Source organism: Felis catus, chromosome C2 (assembly GCF_018350175.1).
Source record: "Felis catus isolate Fca126 chromosome C2, F.catus_Fca126_mat1.0, whole genome shotgun sequence".
In the NCBI taxonomy this organism is placed as follows: domain Eukaryota; kingdom Metazoa; phylum Chordata; class Mammalia; order Carnivora; family Felidae; genus Felis; species Felis catus.
Window position 1 is genome coordinate 2,796,310 of NC_058376.1, and position 22,272 is coordinate 2,818,581.

Genomic DNA, 22,272 nt, shown 5'->3' on the forward strand with positions numbered 1-22,272 from the left:
AACATTTACAAACATGCCACCTAATAACAGAGGGGCATACATTCTTTTTCAGAGCGTGGGGAACATTTACAAGAGAGACTACAATTGGGGCTATAAAATACATCTCGCGGCGCCAGGGTGGCTCAGTCGGTTGAGCGTCTGACTTCGGCTCAGGTCCTGATCCTACAGTTTGTGGGTTCGAGCCCCACGTCGGGCTCTGTGCCGACAGCTCGGAGCCTGGAGCCTGCTTTGGATTCTGTGTCTCCCTCTCTCTCTGCCCCGCCCCTGCTCGTGCTCTGTCTCTCTCTCTCAAAAATAAATAATAAAAAACATAAAAAAAAATTAAATATGTCTCAATAAACTTAGCAGGGTTGGAATTATACATGGTATGTTCTCTGACCACAGTAGCATTAAGTTAGAGTTCAATAGAAATATATCTGGAAAATCTCCAAATATTTGTAAATTAAATAAGCCAATCTAAAGTAGAACATGTGCCACGTACAACAAATGAAAAAGTAAGGTGGTGTCACAAAGCAGATAAACAGGTGGCGTCACAGCTCCCCAAAAGGCAGAAACGCTTGTATTCAACATGCAGTGGCACACTATGTTAGTCGTAGATGATAATGTCGTATTTCCTAATACGTTCACATATATTCAGAACGTAAAGATTCATAAGCATTCTCTTTGTTGCAAATTATCCAGGGATCAAGAGGTCACCTGAGGGGTGCTTGGGTGGTTTAGTTGATTAAGCGACCAACTTCTGTCTCTTTTTCCGTCTCTCTTTCTCAAAATAATAAATAACCATTAAGATTTTTTTTAAATAAAAAAAACATATTTCCATCCTTTTAACCTATGCTCCCTTTATATTTAATGTGACTTCCACGTGTTGACCTTAAAAATAAAACTGCCAGTTATCTTTTTTTTTTTTTTAACATTTTTATTTTTATTTATTTTTGAGACAGAGAGAGACAGAGCATGAACAGGGGAGGGGCAGAGAGAGAGGGAGACACAGAATCTGACACAGGCTCCAGGCTCTGAGCAGTCAGCACAGAGCCCGACGCGGGGCTCGAACTCACAGACTGTGAGATCATGACCTGAGCCGAGGTCGGACACTTAACCGACCGAGCCACCCAGGCGCCCCAAAACTGCCAGTTATCTTACCAGCAAAAATGGGTTTATTCTGGAGTAACGGAGAACTGCAGCCCAGTACCAACTACCTAGGGCAACACTATGGACACGTCTGAAGAATAGAGCAGAGGAAGCTATTTTATAGGGGAAAGAAAGGTTGTCTCTCATTGGCTGGGCTGTGATGATCTCTCATTGGCTGGGCTGTTGCCAGGGTCAGGAAGAAACCTTCCTTCCTCCTGCCCCAGGAGTCTCTCCTTGCTGGGTCTGTAGTGGACCAGGGGCGGTGGGGCTGAGAGCTGTTCCTGCTGGCCTCCGGTTCTAAACAAGGTTTTACTTCGTTAATTAATTTATTGTTTATTAATCATTTATTAAATTATTACTCTTGTAAACCATGTATTGTCGGGCCTTGTATTTTGAAGATTAAATATTACTGAGTATTTAAATCTGTCATCCTGTTGTTTGTTTTCTACTGGTTCTATATTTTCTTTGTTCTTTCTTTACCTTCAGTGTCCACTTTCTTCTGGATTAAGTTAGTATTATTTTGTGATTTCATTTTGTCTCCATTATTGGCTCATTAGCTTATTAGCTTAACTTATCATAGTCCACATTCAAAACCTACTCTACTGCTCAGGTGTAGGGTAAGAAGCCTACAGCACTGCTGTTCCTTCCCCCTTCCATCCTTTTCTAATTGTTGCCATACATGTGTGGAAAACCCCAGAAACATTTTTATTATTTTTACTTTTAACAGCTACCTTTTATTTATTTATTTATTTATTTATTTATTTATTTATTTAATTAATTAATTTATTTTAAGGTTTACTTTTTTTTTAAAGTAATCTCTACACCCAGTGTGGGGCTTGAACTCACGACCCTGAGGTCAAGAGTCGCATGCTCCACCATTGGAGCCAGCCGGGTGCCCCTAAACAGCTGCCTTTTAAAGAAGTTGAAAAGGTATGAGGAAGGGGCACCCAGGTGGCCCAGTTGTCTGAGTGCCGCCTTTAGTTTAGGTCATGACCTCACAGTTCATAAGTCTGAGCCCCACATCGGGCTCCCTGCTGTCAGTGCAGAGCCGGCTTTGGATCCTCTGTCCCCCGTCTCTCTGCCCCTCCCCCGCTCTCTCAAAATAAACATTAAAAAAAAAAGAGGAGTGCCTGGGTGGCTCAGTCGGCTGAGCATCCGACTTCGGCTCAGGTCGCAATCTCACAGTTCATGAGTTTGAGCCCCACGTCGGGCTCTGTGCCGACAGCTCGGAGCCTGGAGCCTGGTTTGGATTCTGTGTCTCCCTCGCTCTCTGCCCCTCTCCCCACTCACACTCTGTCTCTCTCTCCTTCAAAAATAAATACGTGTTAAAAAAAATTTAAAAAAAAGTAAAGGTGTGAGGAAAAATATCCATATATTTGCTGTTTCTGCCTCTCTCTGTTCCTGTGTGTCAGACCCGAGTTTGTACCTGGGATCACTCTCCTTCTGCCGGCAGGACTTCGAACTGTTTTGAGGCGCAGGTCCGCGGGCGTGGAGCTCTGCAGCTCGGGCTCGGGCTCCGGCTCGCGCGGTGTCCCCTCGCCGTCATCGTCTGGGCCGCGTGCGGGGGTGCGGCCGGCGGGCGTTCTCTGGCCTTCTGTCCACGCTGCTGCTCCGCAGCCTTGGACCTGGCCTGTCTGTGACACACCCCCGTCACTCTTGAGTGTGTCCGCATCACCGGCTCGTGGCCGCGTGATTCTCAGGGTCCGCATGTGCTTCTCTCTGCCCGGGGCTGTGCTTTATAGCTTCCTCACCTTTGGATATTTTCGGCCGTGGTTTCTTCACAATTTTTATGACTTGGCCTCCTCTCCTTCTGGGAGTCCGGGGACGTGCTCAATGCCGTCCCATGGGTCACTGCTGCTTTTGGCTTTTTTGTGTTTCTTTCAGTCTTTTTTTCGTCTCTGTGTGAGGGCAGAAGTCCAGTGAAGAAGATCACAGTAAGGAAATTTGGTAGCTTTACGTTCTCCTCTGGGGTCACAGCCATCGTCTCCTCCAGAGTCACTTAAAGCTGCATATTCCTGCCACCGCTTGTCCCCACGTCGAGCTGGCCCAGTAAATAGAAACACGTCTTCTGCCAGAAACTCTCACGTCTCAAGTGTATTGCCCGTAAGCTCAACTTCCCAGAAGACTAAACCAAAAGGTGATTCTTGGGAGTCTCTTTCGGATAAGATGCCCGAGTTCTGTCAGGCCACAGGCGAGTGATAATCCCACGGCTGAAGGGGGCGCGATAGCCAGGAAGGGTTCTGGTTCGAGTACCCTCCCTGGCACATCCTTCCAGGCGCTCCCTGCGGCGCTCCCTGACGACTCTTCCAGGTGGTGGGTGGTCTTGTTTATTGACGAGGAAACCGAGGCTCAGAGGATGTGAATGCCTCCCCTGCCGCGGCCTGTCGTTCAGAAGTACCACAGTTGCCGTTCACATCCTGGCCTCCTGACCGCAGACCCTGTGCCTGAGCCTGTGTGATTCCTCCTGGGCCCGGCTGACCGCACCAGGTCCCCCTGCGCCGAATCTGACATGTAGAGATTACGCGTCGCCTTCATTTAATGGATGATGACGCTGTTCTGAGAACTGTGTTTGCCAGCGCTATTTCTGTCACGGCTACTGACAGCTGCTTGTTTTAATGTATTTTGACACGTGTCGAGGCGGGACCGATCTGGTTGTGGTTCAGGCTCTGCCCGTGTGTCAGAGCTCCTCCATCTGCCGTGCAAAGAGTGTTTTAGAAAAGGAGCAAATTCCTAGTTGGGCTCAGTGACACCTTTTCCACTTTCTTCTGTGTGTGATCTGTTGTCTAAAGTGTTGGCTTGAAAAAGTTGAGTGATTTTGGAAGGAGAAGTGAGGAGTCTGTTGCTGGAGTGCAGTTCAGACACAGATGAGTCCCTGGAAGACGCCAAGGCGCTCACAGCCGTTCCGGGCGTTTTCGTTCATAAGGGTCGGAGCTATAATCTCTCTTCGGACTTTGGAAAGACAAACTTAGAGTAAATAAAGCAGCCTGCTCCCTGGAGTTAAACTAATCCATCTCTTAGCCACCCGATAGTTAGACACGTTGTGTTCCCAGACCTTCAGAATCCACTTGGAGCCATTGTCTAGAGAGCCTATCCAGACGCCCCGTCCCCAAGGGTGATCACTCCTTCCGTAGTGTCCGCAGCAGGTATTGTCACTTTCCGGTCTCTTGCTTGTTAGTGGCCCGGAACTATTTCGATTAGGAAAAAAATCTCTGGGAAAGAGAGTCGAGACTAGCGGTTGTATTTGTTTTGTCTCCCACGAAGTATGTTGTTGGCGCTCGGCACCCCCTCTGCATTCCGTGCTGCTGAGCTGGGAGGCTTCACCCGCCCCCGAGTTGGCTGGTGTCACGGGCAGGGCACCCAGTGGCCTGCGGCACTGGCTCATTTATTGCAGGTGCTCACTGAGCTCTGAGCCCTGTCCCGGGAACTGGGGGTTCAGAAGTGAACAAGACCGAGTGCTTCCCCCATGGAACTTCTGTGCAGGTGGACAGACTTGCCGGTGCGTGGAACGGCGGACGTCATAGGATACAAATAACGGCGGGGCGGCGTGAGGGGCCAGAGGGTGACACCTGCTCTTCAGGTATTTGAGTGAGGCCCGAGTGAAGTGAAGGGCAAGCTGTGCAGAGGTGTGAGGGCAGAGCATCGCAGGCTGAGGCCGGGCAGCAGGCGGCCCCCAGCCCAGGGCGATGAGAGCTCTGGAGTGGAAAAGGCCGGTGTGGCTGGGGAGGGCGGGAGGATGTCAGGAGAGCCAGAATGACCGTGTTCTGCCCCTGCTCAGAGCACCGCCCAAGGCCTTCACGGCTGTCTCTGGGCCTGGCCATCTTCAGTGCGGGAGGAAGGGGAGGAGGGTGCACAAAGAAGCGAGACAGGGTGGGGGGAAAACCAGGAGGATGTGGTGTCCTTGAGCCCAGCGAAGACGGCGTTGCCGGATGAAGCAAGGGCTGTGCCGTGTGCTCCCGAGATACCAAGCTGCGGTGGGTGAGCTGGTAGGCTGGGGAGGCCAGGGGTCCAGCTGTGTGGGTGCTAGGTGTGTTGGGGGCTAAAGCCCAGCCACTAGGCCCCCCCACTTTGTCAGCAGCGCATGGGCAACGCTCATAATAAGCTGTTGGTTCAGTGTGGCACGACCAGGTGCACACTCAGCATTATGCCTGGGGACCCGGGGTCTGAATCGAAGGTGGTGACACCGATGTTTGGGTGTGGCTCAGACTGGCCCCCAAAACGTTCTGGATAGTGGTGGTGTCGTTGGAACGACGATGCAGTCCTCACTGCTGACTGCTTTGGTGGCAAGTCCAGAACTCTGATGGAAGGGTTCCTCTCACCACCGGAAGTGGCTGGGAGACCCCTAGGCTGTTTCCAGTTCCCACATTGGCCGTGTGGCCGGACCCTCCAGGCTGAAGAGCAGGGGCACAGACCCTCTTCTGCCTTGGCCAACCGTTGATGGAGAGACCCGATTGCTTCTGTTTGGTTTTGTTCCGCGTGGTAGATTTTGGTTCTTGTCAAGAGAATTTAAAAGTAAAATTATACTTTAACTGTTCTTGTAGTTTAACAGGATTCTGTGGTCAACCTTTTGTAGTCCCCTTGATGGGTTTTCTCAGTCTCTGTCTTCAGAGCTGACTCCAGACGTGCCGAAGCCTGCTTGCCCTCCCTTTTCCCATGCGTGCGTGTCAAGGTTATTACTATGTTTCCCAGGCACGTTGCCTTTTCGTGTTGGATTCATCTTTCATCAGCTTTTTGAGAGAAGAGAGGGTAAGGTGTTGGATTCTCTGGAACTCCTCTCCTAGTGGCACCCGGTGGCAAAAGAGTGCTGCAGCTGGCCGAGGGACCGTTCCTAGAAGGATGACAAGACGCTCGGTCAGGATTAGACGTCACCCAGGCGTCTCCCAGTTTTTATATCGAAATGCTGTATTTGCTCCCAGTTTTTATATCGAAATGCTAAATACGCCCAAACTGCTGTCTTATCACGAGGCTCCTGTGGCCATATCAAACACCGTGAGTCCGACCTGGCTTCATGCTTACGGCTCAGTAACTGCCTCTGGGTTAGAGAACTAGACAGTCAGGTTCGGTTGATTTGTGAAGGTGAATTTCGGTTTTATTTTAATGGGATTCTGTTGATCTAATGAATTTTTCCTCTCCCACAAAGAAGTAATTTTAGAGAATCTTTTGTGGTGTAAGAAACACTTAAATTTATACGCAAGTGCTAGAGGGTGCCATTAATAACCTGAAATAGTCAGATGTCATTGTAGGGGCAAGAACAGTCGTCCCTGAGGAAACAATGCAGTGAACAGCTGAAAAGATTCATAGAGAACATGACAGAAACCAGACATTCTCTGAAATGCTCACTTGTCACTTAGAATGAATGATGTACAGAGTATCATTTGAATTCCTACTTCTTAGATTTTCATTGAGGACACTGGTGGCTTTAGAGATATTTGTACATTGTAGGTTAATGCCCAAGGCACCGATTTCTTCAACCTAAAGAAAAAAGAACCACAAGTAACAAAGGAAAGCCAAGCAAATACTTCCTTTCTTGGCCGATAAGCTGCTGCTGTGATATGTAGCTTATTTTGAAGGCATGTTGGGTGTTCTTTATTTTCAGAATCTTTCCAAGGTGAGACTTGAGTCTAATGGACAGAGGCCCCTGCTGCAGGATATGGAGCCGCTCTCCTGCCTGCCCGGAAGGCTAGATGCGCTTTGTATACAGTGGGGCATAAACTGTGATGTAGCAAGCTTCGCACCCACTCACGTGGTCCTCACATGCAGTATCAGTCAGTCTGTCCAGGCAGGAGTGTCCGGGAGCGTGCACAGCCCTGGATCTGGGTCTACGGGGGCTACGCCTCATACCCTGTATTCGAGAACAGGAAATTTGCAGGGAAGGTATATCAGGGTTCCCTAGAGAAACAGAACCAATAGGATTCATTCATTCTTCCTTTTTCTTTCTTTCTTTCTTTTTCTTTTCTTTCTTTCTTTCTTTCTTTCTTTCTTTCTTTCTTTCTTTCTTTCTTTTCTTCTTTTCTTTCTTTCATTCTGTTTCTTTTTCTTTCTTTTTCTTCTTTCTTTCTTTTTCTTTTCTTTCTCTTTCTTTCTTTCTTTCTTTCTTTCTTTCTTTCTTTCTTTCTTTCTTTCTTTCTTTCTTTCTCTTTCTTCCTCCCTCCCTCCCTTCTTCCTTCCCTCCTTTCTTATCTTTCTATCTATGAGGAGATGTATTATAGGAATTGGCTCACCTACTTTTAGAGGCCAAGAAGCCCCCATCATCTGTGCTCCGCAAGCCAGAGGACCAGGAAAGCCAGCGTTTTGGACTGAATTGTCCGAAAGTCCGAGGGCCAGGAGTGCCGGTGCCTAAGGGCAGGAGAAGCCGACCCTCCCCCGCACCCCGGCACAAGCAGTATGAAGTTGCCCTTCCTTCTTGTCTTTGTTCCCCTCAGGCCCTCGGGGTGTGGATGATGTGCACCCACACTGTGAGAGGCTTCTGTGCTCACTCTGGAGATCCCAGGGCTGCCCTTCCCAGAGAAGCCCTCACAGATGCACCCAGAAATAGTGTTTCACCAGCGGGAGCATCTCCGGGGCCAGTGGAGTTGACACGTAAAATTGACCATCCCAGAAGACAAGACATAACTGCATTGAGACAGGACAACCATAGTTGATGAGGCGATGCTCTTAGCCTCCCTTTCTGAGCGCCTGCTCAGGGCTGGGGCTCTTCCTGAGGATGTCCCACGCGTTCAACCCATGAATTCGCCTCACCAGCCCTGTGAGCTCGTTGCTGGTGCCACCCAGGCCTCAAGTGGCTGAGTTGGAAGCTGAGCCAGGCAGTGGGGCCCCTGGCCAAGCAGGGGACCCAGGGTGGAGAGATACGGATGCGGTGGGAGGCCCCGAGGACTGAGTTGGGTGCTGGGCTGTCGGGTCAGGGGGACCGCGGCAGTTACATTGGCCCGGAGGTGGCTGGTATGATTTGGGCAGATTGTTATTTCTTTTTCTCTGTCCTCCTCTCTGCCTTCTCCCTTTTCTCCCTCTTTCCTTTCCTTTCTTTTCATTTCCTTTCCTTCTCTTTTCCTTTCTTTTCCTCTTTCCTTTCTTTCTTAATTTCCTTTGATTTCAAAATCAGTTCAGCGAGTGCAGTGTGTTTAGACAGAAGTGCACAAGATAAAAGTGACAGAAGTGTTGCACAGGCGGGGCACTGTTGCCAGAGCCCAGGCTGAGAAATGGGAAGTTGTCAGCACCCCAGAGATGCCGTGCCCCTCCTGATCGCTTCTTGCGTCCCCTTTGTATGAATGCAGTCGTGCCTCCACGTGGGCTTTTGTATCCACAGCTTGTTCGTGAGATTCTCATGCTGCTGAGCGTCTCTGTGGATGTGCTCGCTGCCGTGCCGCGGGGTTCGCAGCACTGTGGCCACTAGGGCAGGACAGCTCTGTGTTGTGGGGGCCGTGACGCGCACTGGGATGTTGAGCGACATCCTGGCCTCTACCCATTAGGTGACAGGGGCACCCTTCCCACCCCGCCCCACCCCCACCGGCCTCCCGTTATGATAAGCATAGATGTTTGGAATGTTCCCTGGGGGGTTCTCAGTTGAGAACCACTGCTGAATAGTATTCCCTTACGTGAATTTTTCCAGTTACTGTTTGGATCCTTTCTGGTTTTTGTTCCAAGACTTCTTGTGCATGGCTTCTGGTAAATACCTTCCTGTCAGGTGTCTCTTAGAAATGGAAGTTTGGATCGTGGAAGTGCATGTCTTCAACTCCAGTAGTTTGTCATGGGCCACTGTCCCAAGTGCAAGTTTTATCAACGGCATGGGAGCATTCGGGTACTTTCCATTCTCACGAGCACCTGCTGCTGTCGGCCTCCTTCACTCCGGCCACTTCGACTTGGCCTTTTGGATATTGTCTTTGTCAGGTCCTATTCCAGTCTCTTGCCTGTTTTATTGTTGGGTTGTCTGTTGTCTTACTAACTTTTACATTCCAGAAACAGGATCTTTGTTGCTTTTGTAAAAGTTGCAGATATTTTTTACTGCTCTGTGTCTTACGTTATTTCCCTTAATGGTGTGTTTTGATGAACCAGAAGGTCTCAGTTTGAATGGAGTCTGGATGCTTTTTGCTTCTTGTTAAGGGAGGATTTGCCTATCTCAGGGTCATGAACGTACTGTGCTGGGTCATCTCCTGGAAGCCTTCTCTTTTTGCCAGAAGTAACAACATTTCGTCACACCGTCTCCCTGATTTGGGCGTATGCTATGTCCTGGGGATCCAGTTTCACCGTTTTCCCATATGGATGTCCCCTGACCCCATCCCATGGCTCTTCAGAGCAGTCTTTGTTCCTTTTTCAGCATTCCGCATGTGTCCCGGGCCCTCCCCTCCATTCCCTGTCTCTCTGTCGTTCTGCAGTCTCGTGTGGTTTCTTGTCAAGATTCGTCAGTCTTGATAGCCAGCACAGACATTGCCTCCTCCCTTATTCTTCTTCAGAAATGGCCTTGCTGCCCCACAGTTTTAGATCTGCCTGTCAGGTTTCACAGAGGAAGCTGCAAAAGCTTTTGGTTTGGTTGAAATTGCACGGACGTCTTCACAGTGTTGATGCTTCAGTAGGTCACTTACCTTGTTACTACGTAATGGATCTTTCCGTCCCTTAATAGTGAGTGGTGCTTTCTGCATAGAGGTCCTGAGTGTTTCCTATCGGATTTACTTCTGGTAGCGGTGCATTCTTCTAATTATGTAATTCCTTAATCCACCCAGAAAACCTTTATCCCGCGCCCACCCCTGCGGTGTGCCAGGCACCGTTCTAGTTACCAGGATGCCACAGTGAGTCAGGGCCAAATCCTTGCCTTTGTGGAACTGGTGAGTGAAGAGAGACCACAGAGAAAGTAAATAAACGAAACATACTGTGTGGTTTGTGATGTTTACAATGCTATTGAGAAAAGGAGGGCTGGCAAAGGGGATAGGAGGGTCGTGTTTGTTTTTTACCTTAATTTTAAGGTGGTTGTGGAAGGCTCCTGAACAGTTGACTTCCACACAAAGGACCTTAGGATCTCTGGGAAAGCGCCCTGCAGCCAGAGGGATCGGTGGTGCAAGAGCCCTGGGGCCGGGGCGTCCTGCTCTGTTGGAAGGACACCGAAGGCCCTTGTTGCAAGTGTGGGAGTGGGGTGAGTTTGTTCCGTGTACCGTGGGACTTGCTACGTACGGGACACCAGCCACATGCCAGGCGTTGTGATAGCTGCTTTCATACGCCGCCTCCTTTGGTCTTTACGCTAATGCTGTGGATGATTTCAGCCCTCGGTTCATAGACGAGAAGACAACGGCCCAGCAAGCCTTTGTTTAAATAGTTTTGCTAAGGGCCACCTAGGTGACTCCAAGGCTCAGATCATGATCTCACAGTTCATGAGTTCAAGCCCCTCATCGGGCTCCACCTTCGGCTCTGTGCTGACATCACGGAGGCTGTTTGGGATATTCTCTCTCTCTCTCTCTCTCTCTCTTTGCTTCTCTCCCCTTCATGCTTACTCTCTCTCTCAAAGTAAATAAATAAACTTAAAAAAAAAAGAGGGAGAAAGACAGTTTTGCTAAGACAATGGTGGTGAGTGACTCTGAATCACATGTGTCTCCCCATATGCTGCTACTGCCCTGTCACGGAGGTAGCTGCTGGCTCACCTCCGATTTTTGTTTATACATTCAGTATATGAATTTTTTAAAAAATAAGCGTTATTACCAGGTAATTAAAGAAAGACAAATGTGTTTGTTTTAATTTCAAGTATGACTGAGAACAGAAAGACCCTCTGAACGTATGTGTGAGCGTATTGAGTGTGTGTGAGCATGAACATGTGTGTTGGAGTGTGTGTTGAGAGTATGTGTGCACGGGTGTGTGTAAGCGCGTGTGTGTGCGTGCATGAGCGTGTGTGCATGGGTGTGTGGGAGCGCATGGGAGCGTGTGTGTGAGCTGTACTTCAGGGAGCCGCTTCGGCCGTCAGGAAATCCATCGGGCTGGGTCTGGTGAGTTTCGTCTGTGTCTGTTCGAGTGCCTGTGTGTGAGGTGTGTGGCCCTCGGAGTCAGGGCCTGTGATGGGCTGTTGGGGGCGTGTGGAGTTAGGGATGTGTCAGGGACGCGTCCTTGTCCTCTAGTCCTTAATTTGCTATGGCTTAATTCCCAGAGTACTGTTTTGCCCCCTCCTTCCTTCCCCTGCTCAGTGGGGTGGGTGTGGGGTAGATGGAAACACCCATCGCCGTCTGGGGAACTAGTGTCCTGGGGGACCCAGCTCGGGACCCATAGAGCGAACTTGATGGTGATGATGAGTGTGTGTGGAGAATGGGGAGGGACGGTGAGTAGGAAGGGGGGCAAGGAGAGTTCGCAGACCTTCCTTCCCGTGGAGGGAGGGTGTGCCTGTCAGGGGCTTCCCTCTAAGGAACCCGGGTCAGCACCTACCAGGTTTAGGGTAAGACATTTTACTTCTACTTGTGTTCAGAGAAACACAGTGTAGAAATTCCTTATCATGTTGTTGAAATATGGTTACATCCTAACGTGCCAGTTCGGATTTCCCCCCCAAATCCTTGTAGGTGGTAACAGGCAAGAGTGTGGCCTGCCACTGAGTCTTTGGCCAGCAGTCAGTGCTCCGGCCCAGCGGCCCGGCGTCAGGCCCAGCGTGGGTGGTGCTCCCCTCCATGGCACCCCTCACAGAGCCGGTTGCTTCGGCGGGCAGCAGGATGTGATGCTGTTACTTAAGCCTGGCTACCGTGTGGCTCCTTCCAGATGCCGCTGCCGGGGACAGATGTGACTGCATGAGCTGCATGCTTATCAGAGACATTTGTGACAGATACCAGTGACGTGAGAGCTCCGAGCTGCGGAGGATGTCACCCAGGGAAGTTGTGTTGCTGGTTTATAATTGCCGGTGACTCTCCTGGCTTTCTTCTCTCCCCCACATCCTCCCCACTCCCTGATGTAAAAACAATTACAAAGAAAGACGTCTGTTGTTTGGGGGAAAACACGGTATGGTGCAGTGATTTCCTGTCCATCCAAGTGCTTATTAGTAGGACGTTGTGAGAAGAAAATAGCCCCAGAATCTCAAGAGGGGACTGACTTGATAAAAATGGAGGAAGAAACCAAGCAGAATGTTATTTTATTTGTTTTGAGCTGCCTGAGCTTTAATGATGAAATAGTGCTTTAAAAAAAGTGTGGTCTCATGTACACGATTTTCAAGAACAGGCAAACGGATCTCTGTTGATGGGAACCAGAGCATCACTTGCGCGAGAATGGGGATGGGCCGCGAGGCAGGGGGTGTGCGGGAGCTTTGTGGGGAGGGAAGTGTTCCGCGTCCCCTTAGGATTGGGGTTTATACGGGTGTATACATTTGTCCAAACTTTTTGAGCTGCGTTGTGTAAAATTGGTGCAGTTTGCTCTGTGTAAACTTTCCTTTCATTTGGACAACACCGTCCAAGAAACCTGTGTTTATTTGTGTAGCTTTACGTTATACATAACAACCAGTCCCTGTCTCCTTGTGCAGCTTCTTTCCAGTTCAGGTGGAGCACAAGTTTTACGTCCCTCCATCCTTTATCTTTCCCATTTGTTCTAAAATTGTCTGAAGGATTCCCTCTGTTTACGTTGAGAACCACATCAGACACTGAAATAATTCCTGCCTCAACCAGCAAACGCAATTGGGAGAGCTCAACAGGAGAGGCAGAGTTTCTTGTATGTACCCTTATTTTTATGACAAAATTTCTTTTGTCATTCTTTCCCATTCCGAGAACTTCCTTGAGCTATTTTCTCTTCAGTTCACTCTTTTAGATTTTCAGAAAAGTTGCAGAAATTGTACATCTGAGATGGAACAAAGAAAGAAAAAAATGTAGAAAGCCAACGAGGGAAATGGCGTATCACCCGTGGGAGCAAAACAATTCAGTGATACTCACCCTGCTTCCCCTAATGTTAACCCCTTACGTAACCATAGACCACATTCACGTGGGGGGCGTTCACATCGGTGCGCTGTGAGAACCTCATCTTCAGCTCTAATTAGAATTTTGCCAGTTTTCCCTCTAATCTCCTTTTTCTAAAAACAGATGTAACTCATCAGCCATGAAATTCAACTGTGTATAGTGTATAACTCAGTAGTTGTTAATATATTCACAGAGTTGTGCAAACATGACTGCCACCTATGTAATTTTAGAATATTTTCGTCACCACTCGTGGAAGCCACCGTGCCCATTAGCAGCCACCCCCTCCTTCTCCCCACCCAGCCCCTGGGGGCTGCTAATCTGCTTCCTGTATCTATGGATTTACCTTCATCTAAGCCATTCATAAAATTGGAACTTTATAACTTGTACCCTTTTGTGTCTGGCTTCTTTCATTTAGAATGTTTTCAGGGATCACCCGTGTTGTACCATGTATCAATACTTTATTCCTTCTCCTAGCCAGATAACGTTCCACTGCGTAGATATACCACGTTTTGTTTATCCATTGACCACTTGATGGACATTTGGGCCGTTTCCACTTTGGGGCTGTGTTATGAATTGTCAAAATAACACTTACTAAGTGGAGCACAGGCTGCTGCATGGTGAGCTGTGGTCTAACAGTAGCCCACAAGAGAAACTGAAAAAGAGGTCCTGGAGGACACCTTGAGGGGGCCCCACAGGGAAGTCGAGGCAGAGTGCAGACAGAGAGAGGCAGGACCTGGGGCCTTAATGAGGGTCTGCGGCTGGGGGGCTTTGGGATCCCTGGGCTGAGGCTGGACTGGTCAGTTGAAACCAGAAGAGTGGGGCTCTTACCTACGGGGCCCATAAGGGGAAGGTGCAAGGGGGTGAGGGTGGCGGTGGGGTGGGGGGCAGTTGATCACAGGGCTGTGGGAGAAATCAAATCAGGGACTTACATTTGCTTGTGGCTCTGTGGGCTGCTGTCTAGGGCGCCTGCATGCATGAGAGGCTGCCATCAGTTCAAGGTCCCTTCAGGCCATTTAACTCAATGAAACGGATGGCGAGGCAGCGCCACCAGGGAACAGCTGGGCCACACTCTTGACCGGCTGTTACTGAGTAAGTTGAGTAGTGCTGCAGTGAACGTTCCTGCGCACGTTTTTGTGTGGCGCAGCCAGGCTGTCACAGTAGGGTCTGCTGGCGACAGATTCTCTTGACTTTCCTTCATCTGAGAATGTCTTGAATTCCTCTTCATTTCTGAAGGACATTTTCACTGGGTATAGGATTCTGGGTTGGTGACTCTTTTCTTTCAACATGTGGAAAATGTGTCACTTTATTCTGGCCTCTGTGGTTTCTTTCTTTTTTATATATTTTTTTATTATTTATTTTGAGAGAGAGCGAGCAGGGGAGGGGTAGAGAGAGAGGGAGACACAGAATCCGAAGCGGGCTCCAGGCTCCGAGCTGTCAGCACAAAGCCCGACGTGGGGCTCGAACTCACGGACCGTGAGATCGTGACCTCAGTGGAAGGAAGTCGGACGCTTGACCAACAGAGCCACCCAGGCGCCAGTGGCCTCTGTGGTTTCTGATGGGAAATCGGTCTCATTGTTTTTCTCCCATATGTGATGTGTCATTTTTCTCTTGCAGCTTTCAGGATTTATTTTCTTTGTTTTTAGTATTCAGAAGTTTGGCTAGGATGTGTCTTGGTGTAGATTTCTTGGTGTCTGACCTGCTTTGAGTTTGCTCACCTTTTTGGATCTGTAAGTTTGTGTCTTTGGCCAAATAGGGTAAAATCTCAGCCATTGGATCTTGGGTATTTTCCAGCCCTGCCATGACATGAACGTTAGATCTTCTTTATAGGCCTTCTGGACCCAGGGGCTTTGTTTCTTTTTTTTCTCCATCTTTTTTCCTCTCTGTTCAGATTGGGTGATTTCTATTGCCCTGTCTTCCTCTTCACGGATTGTTTCCTGTGTCCCTTCCATTCTTTCTCTGTCAAGTTTTTAACTTGTTATTGTTATTTTTCAGTTCCAATGTTTCCCTTTTATTGTTCTTTATATCTTTGATTTCTTTGCTGAGCCTTTTTTTTTTCATTTGCTTCTGGCATGTTGTGGTTGCTCATTGAATAACTTGAATGTCGGCTGCTGAAAAACTCTTGTCAGATAACTTCACATCTGTGTCATTTTGCATTGTGGTCAGGTGAATGCCTTTTCTCGTTATGGTTGATTCACTCATCTCCAAACTCATAATTGAGCCATCTACAGGAATGTTCTCAGTCTCAGGTAATAAGGTTTTCCATGATTCCTTTAAAGGATAAATTGAGTAGTTATAACTCAGAATTTGCTGATCTGTGGCCTGAACAGACCCGAGTTCTGTGTTGTTCTCCTCGCTGCATGGTTTTGGCACATGAGCTGATTATCTTTCTCTTAGTCTGTATTTCCTCCCAGTGCAGTCACCAGGCTGATTCTCTTCTTTGGTGTTGGCCTTCCCATTTTTGTGTATCTCATGTTGTCATTTTCTTTCTCGTATGGACTGTGCTTTTCATTTGATATCTAAGAAATCCTTGCCAAGCTCAAGGTCACAAAGGTTATGTCTTGTTTTCTTCTAGTTTTGGGTTTTACATTTAAGTCTTACTTAATTTAAGTCTTACTTAATTTTCATGTAAGTTTTATATGTGAGGCAAGGTATGGATTAAAGTTCTCTGTTTTTACATATGGATGTTCAATTTTTCCAGCACCAGTTGTTGAAAAGGCTATTATTTTTTTAAATATCTATTTATTTTTGAGAGAGAGAGAAAGAGACAGAGTGGGAGTGGGGGAGGGGCAGAGAGAGAAGGAGACACAGAATCCAGAGCAGGCTCCAGGCTCCGAGCTGTCAGCACAGATCCCGACCTGGGGCTGGAACTCACAAACCACAAGAGTCTGACCTGAGCTAAAGTCGGACTCTTAACCGACTGAGCCACCCAGGTGCCCCAGAAAAGGCTATTTTTTAAAATTAATTAATTAATTAATTAATAACACCAAAAAGGTGGTTTTATTAAAGCAGGGAGACAGGATCTGTGAGCTGAAAGCCCTGCACTTGGGATCGTGAGAAGTGACTGGTTATATACTTTTTGTGGAGGGAGTGGCAAGGCTAGAGATAAGTTTCTGAGGAATTTCTGTTTGCTGCAAGGAGAGTGTACTGGACCTTGAAGGTCTGGCTGTCTGTCAAGATGGGTTGTTTTTAGTCTTTAATGAAACATCAACATTAAGGCAGCCATGAGTTCTCTGATGAATCTTTTTTTTTTTTTAATTATTAAGTAAGCTCTAGCCCAATGTGGGGCTTGATCTCACGACCCCAAGATCAAGAGTCGCACGCTCTACCGACTGAGCCAGCCAGGCACCCTGAAAAGGCTATTATTTTATTATTATTTTATTATTATTTATTTATTATTTTTTATTATTTATTATTTTATTATTATTTTATTATTAAAATGTATTAATATGTTTTTTGAGATTTTACAAAACTGTGGTCTGTTCCTGGATTCTCTAACCCTATACCATTTATCTCTGTGACTATCCCTTTATCAGTATCACACTGTCTTGATAACTGTAAGTCCTGAATTGAGTGGTCTGAATCTTTCAGTGTTTTTCTTTTTTGAAATTGTTTTGGCTGTCTTAGTTCCTTCTCTCTCTCAAATAAATTTGAAAATCAGTTTGTTAATTTCTACAAACAAGCCTACTGGGTTTTTGGGATTACATGGCGTAGATCAGTGGGGAGACTGACATCAAAACTATATTAAGTCTTCTATCTCTCAAATTTACTTAGGTTGTCTTTTTTTTTTTTACATCAATGTCTTATGGTTTTTAGCATACAAATATTGCACATATTTTGTAAGATTTATAGACCTAAATGTTTTATGTTTTGGTGCTCTTGTAAATGATAGTCTTTTTAAAAATTTAGTTTCCAGTTTATTGTTACTGATATGTGGATACAGTTGATCTTTGTATGCTGACCTTGTTAAACTCAATTAGTTTGGGTTGTTCCGAGGTTCTGTGTTTTTACTGATTTCCTTTCCTCCTCTTTTAAAATCAATAATGGAAATAAGGACATGAAAGTTTTCAACTCTGATTGTGAATTGATTTGCCCTTAGAGTTCTATCATAGTTTGCTTTGTGTTTTTTGAAGCTCTGTTATTAGGTACGTACGTAATTGAGACTCTTCTGTCTTCCTGAGGCATTGACCTCTTTATAATTATGCAGTGTCACTCCTCAGTCCTGGTAACATTTCTTGTTCTGAGGTCTACTGTGTCTGGTAAGAACATAGGCTCTGTAGCCCTCTTTTAATTAGTGTTTATATGGCGTATTTTAAATATTTTTATTTATGTTTAACCTTTGTCCTTCTGTTTTTCTGGGGTGTCTTGTGGACAGCGTATAGCAGGGTCTTGCTGTTTTGTGCGTTCTCTGCCTTCCAATCGGTGTGTCTATGCTGTTTCATGTACTGTGTACAGAAAGGAATACAAACGTATCTCTAGTTGTTTCTTTCTTCTTTTTTTGTTTGCTGTTGGATTATTTTAATATTCCATTTATCTACACCGTTGGCTTATCATTTGTACTGTAAAAACTTCTTATGATTTGCCCTAGGGTTTCCATACAATCTTTAATTAATCTTTAAATTTTTTTTTAATGTTTATTTATTTTTGGGACAGAGAGAGACAGAGCATGAACGGGGGAGGGGCAGAGAGAGAGGGAGACACAGAATCGGAAGCAGGCTTCAGGCTCTGAGCTGTCAGCCCAGAGCCCGACATGGGGCTCGAACTCATGGACCGCAAGATCGTGACCCGAGCTGAAGTCGGACGCCTAACCGACTGCGCCACCCAGGCGCCCCTAATTAATCTTTAAATAGTACAGCACTGCTTCAGGTGTGCCATAGGACCCATACAGCAGTGTTTTCCCGTCTATTAATCCTGTTTATTTCCATTTCCTTTTCTAGCTGTTGCTGTATCTGGCTCATCTGTGAGTGTGGTGCTGTTGACTACTTTATCGCCACTGTGGGTGTTTGGTTTCCCTTGCTTGGTCTTTGTCATTTCTGATTGGATGTTGGACGTCGTATCAGGGCAGGAGAGCAAACGTTTTGTATAATGGGTTGGATAGTAAATATCTTAAGCTTTAGGGCCACATGTGGTTTCTGTTGCATATTCTTCTCCCTCTCTTTCTCTTTTTAAAGTAACTCTTCAAAATGTACACATCACTCTTCGCTCCCGGCCTGCACAGAAGTGGTTCCCGGGCTGCATTTGGCGTGGTGTGGCCTGGTGTGCTGGGCTCTGTGGCTCTACGGTCATGGCGTCGGCTTGCGGACGTGGCCTCTCGTTGTGCTGGGACGTCCGTGGGGGTGAGGAGGGTGTGGGTTTTGTCGTCGCTGTGCTTGCCTCCTGTGTACTGCCTGCTTCGGGTTCCTCTCTTCTCCTTGTGCTGAGGGTGAGGCCTGAGCTCCCCGTGTGTCTTCCTCAGTGTCCTCTTCGCACCCTTAGCTCTCGGCCTTCCCTTTGCATCTGTGTTCACAGGGGTCTCCTCCCCCGGCTGTAGACCGCTCGCCTGGGCCGCCGGTGTTTGCCGGACTGGCGCTGGAGGACGAGGTTCTCTGTCCGTTCGGTTTGGTTTCTGTCCATCCGTGTCTGGGTGGTGGGGCCTTCCCGGTGATCCCTGCACACGCTTCCCTGTGGCAGCCACACTCTTCCCCGGGTCTCTGGCGGGTCTGGTACGAGGAAGAGTTGCTCTCCCCTCCCCCAGAGTAGGAGCGCTGTAACGGCCGGCACCCAGGCCGTGTTGCCCTCCCTCCTGGGTACAGCACGGCAGCTGTCGCCATGCCCTGGGGGCCCTGGGTCAACAGCAAAAGTCTCTGGGCAGCTCTGGTGTGTGGCACTTCCCACGGAGGACTGATTGAGTCCACTCTTTCAATCCATTCACTTGAAAGGTTTAAGTATAGCGCTAGGAAAGAGGTTCCAATTACAATATTCAGTCAACAGTGAATCGATGGCAGGGGCGCCTGCGGGGCTCAGTCGGGTGGGCGTCTGACTTCAGCTCAGGTCCTGGTCTCACGGTTTGTGGGTTCAAGCCCCATGTTGGGCTCTGCGCTGACGGCTCGGAGTCCGGAGCCTGCTTCGGACTCTGTGTCTCCCTCTCTCTCTCTCTCAAAAATAAAATAAATACAAAAAAAAAAAAAAAAAAGCCACAACAAACCACCAAGAAGTGACTCGATGGCATATTAAAGCTTCCCAGTAGGGAGAAGTAGGAGGAGAGCTGCATCCGGCCTGGTTAAGGTCGTAGCTCCGTGTTGGGCTCTTTTTAGTGGTGCCACCACGCGGGCAGGGTACCAGCTTCTGTAACTCCAGAGGCAGTTCCTGAGGGAATTCCTTGGCGGGACTGTGTGACTTGGAAACTCAGTGGCCCTGAAGAGATTCAGCGTCAGTATGTGGCCACTGAGGGATTTGATGCACTGGGAGGGCAAATGAAACAATACCTTTTATTCATTCATTCATTCATTCATTCATCCAATGTCTTATTTACTTATTTTTGAGAGAGGGAAGGATAGAGAGGGAGAGGGAGAGAGAGAATCCCAAGCAGGCTCCTCACTGTCAGCGCGGAGCCAGACAAACCACGAGCTCACGACCTGAGGTGAAATCAAGAGGCCGACGCTTGAGGGACTGAGCCACCCAGGTGCCCCTGAAGTAACACCTTTCAAAACTGTCCTAGAAGTGGACAGAATTCTAGCAGACATCACAAAAGGCCCTCACATTTTTAGTTCGGCATCTTAAAATGATCTGACTGCGAATCATATTTGAAGCTGGATGTTACTAGAACGGATGGTGATTGAGTTAGTTGTGTTGCTCTTGTGAGCTAAGCTTTTACGTCAAGCAGGGACACTTTCCCGGTGAGTGTGCAGTTACCACGTGGTCGGATTTGGCCCTCAGAAAGACCAAGAGCCCTTGAGGGGTAGGTGTTGCCGCGCGTCCTGGAGAGGGTCCCTCTAACCGGAAGCGCTCCCTCTCTCCCCAGACCCCGACGCGGAGGTGTGCCTTCATGCGCTGCGGCTCGTCCAGTCTGTGGTCCTGGAGCCGGAAGTCTTCTCCAAGTCTGCCTCCGAGTTCCGGAGCTCCCTGCCCCTGCAGCGCATCCTGGCCATGGCCAAGAGCCGTAACCCCCACCTGCAGACCGTGGCCCAGGAGCTCCTGGAGGACCTCCGCGCCCTGGAGCGTGACGTGTAGGGGCGCGCGTGTGTCCCTCCCCCGCCCCCAGGTCCCCACTTTGTATTCTGGAACCATCACCGCGTGCCATGTGTCCCAGACGGTAGACCGTGAGTGACTCAAGAGGGACGTGAATGCATATGTATCCACACAACTTCCTCCTGGAAGCAGAAGTTCCTGTGGGTGGCTGGGTGACCTTGCCAAGGTGCCCGTGGAACAGTCCATCCTTCCGGAAAGGCCCATGTCCTGTACCTAAAAGAGGGCCGCCTTAGAGCGGCCCCTGCTGCTCAGGAGACTTTCTGAGACCTGTGGGCTCCCCCGTACAAAGGGGGGTGAAACGATCACCTGCTCCACCGGTCAGCATTTTCCTGAGATACATGGTTTGAAAAACAATTCATTCTCTCTTTAGTAATTGTAATTAATACCTAAAATGCAAGTTTACCTTTAAAGCTTTGGTGAACCTGCTATTTCAGGTGACATTGGACATTTTAGTTCTTTTTTTTTTTTGCCTGTTTTATTTTTGAATAAAGAAAGCCAGAAGAGTCATTGATGTGCACACTGCTGTTTCTGGAATATCATGATCTTGGTATCAGGAAGTGGTGTATTACAATGCATTCAGCGCATACACTCGGTAGAAAAAACCTCTCCTTATATTGTTGTGGGCTGTTGGGCTATAAACTCAGAAGTCTGGTTTTTCACATAAGATACCACTGAAAGGGCCTCACGGACAAGAGCCCATGCACTGGTCGAAATCCTTTAAATGTACACGCTGTGTGCCAGAGTGCCCTCTCTATGCGGGTCCTTCTCGGCTGCGCCTTGGCCACTGGCAGAGAGCAGAGAAGGATACACCCCATCTGTCACAGACAGCCTGCGTGTGAGAGGAAGTGCCGTCTACATCACCCCTACGGTCACTTGAGGGAACACGCTCGCTCCTTTCTTGTGCTCCTTCCCGCACACTGTCGCTGTGGGCCCTCGGGCTCCAGGCATCCTCTGAGGGTGACAGCAAAGGCGGTGTCGCTGGATGGTGGCGGCCTCGCATACACGTATAAGCTCTTTCTGCCGTGTGGCGTTTTAGAATAACTTCATTTTCTTTTAAGTAGATTTTATAGGCAATGCGTGGTTCATGGCTGAGGCTGAAGCAGGAGCTTAGAGGAAAGGCTCGGTGCTGAATCTCACGAGCCGACAGATTGTGGAATAACTACTAGCTCATCAGAGCCAGAGAGATGTTGTAAGAGGTGATTTGAAATTCACGGATGCAGAAATCGGTCCATCTGTGCGCCGTGGCTCTGCAGGTCTGATTATTGGCAAATAAAATCGAGAGCGTCGTGTGTTTGTACTTTTTCTAGCATGGTATTTTCTCTTTGGTTATTTGTTTGATAAGGTGATGGGAGATAAACTAGTGTAATTAGTTTGTGCTGCCTCTAGAAATGCGGGGTCTTTTCCTGCCAAAGACGGATCCGCAGTGTATACAGAGACCCAGAACTGGGCCAGCCCACGAGTATTGTGTAGTTTAGCTAATTAGTAGATGGATGTGATCGAGAAGGATACTTTTTTTCCTCATGAAAACTCCTTCAGGGAGAAACACATGACAAATGCACGTTTCGAATGTATATCACAGGAAAAGTACTTGAGGCCAGTTTTAAGGAATGGCTAGTCTTTCAAATATTTCTGTTCTTCACGTGAAGGTCAAGGGGAACACGCGAGTACTAACAAAATCTCAGTTTAAAAAGTATGTTAAAGCGGGGCTCCTGGGTGGCTCAGTCGGTTAAGCGTCCGACTTCAGCTCAGGTCAGGATCTCACGGTCCATGAGTTCGAGCCCGACGTCAGGCTCTGTGCTGACAGCTCGGAGCCTGGAGCCTGCTTCGGATTCTGTGTCTCCCTCTCTCTCTGACCCTCCCCTGCTCACACTCTGTCTGTCTCTCTCACAAATAAATAAATATTTTTTAAAAAGTATATAAAAGCATGCACTTGGGGGGCTCAGCTGGTTAGGTATCTGACTCTTGATCTCAGCTCAGGTCCTGATCTCAGGTTCAAGCCCCATGTTGGCCCTCGTGCTGAGTGTGAAAC

General features: G+C 48.1%; 1 protein-coding gene across 7 annotated transcripts in view; it reads left to right on the forward strand.

Moving 5' to 3' along the window:
• Positions 1–22,272, forward strand: part of HSF2BP (heat shock transcription factor 2 binding protein) — a 101,734-nt gene that overhangs the window by 74,538 nt on the left and 4,924 nt on the right. For 3 of the 7 annotated variants that reach the window (XM_045036530.1, XM_045036531.1, XM_045036532.1), the window contains 2 exons: positions 18,188–18,352; positions 20,017–20,750. The exons of 1 other annotated variant lie outside the window; for it this stretch is intronic. In XM_045036530.1, the coding sequence (XP_044892465.1) occupies positions 18,188–18,352; positions 20,017–20,225 (374 nt within the window). In that variant the 3' untranslated portion in view covers positions 20,226–20,750. Of the gene's footprint in view, positions 1–11,841; positions 12,351–18,187; positions 18,353–18,524; positions 18,782–20,016; positions 20,751–22,272 lie in introns of those variants that run through there. 3 more of the 7 variants (XM_003991360.5, XM_045036533.1, XM_045036534.1) reach the window with 3 other exon arrangements.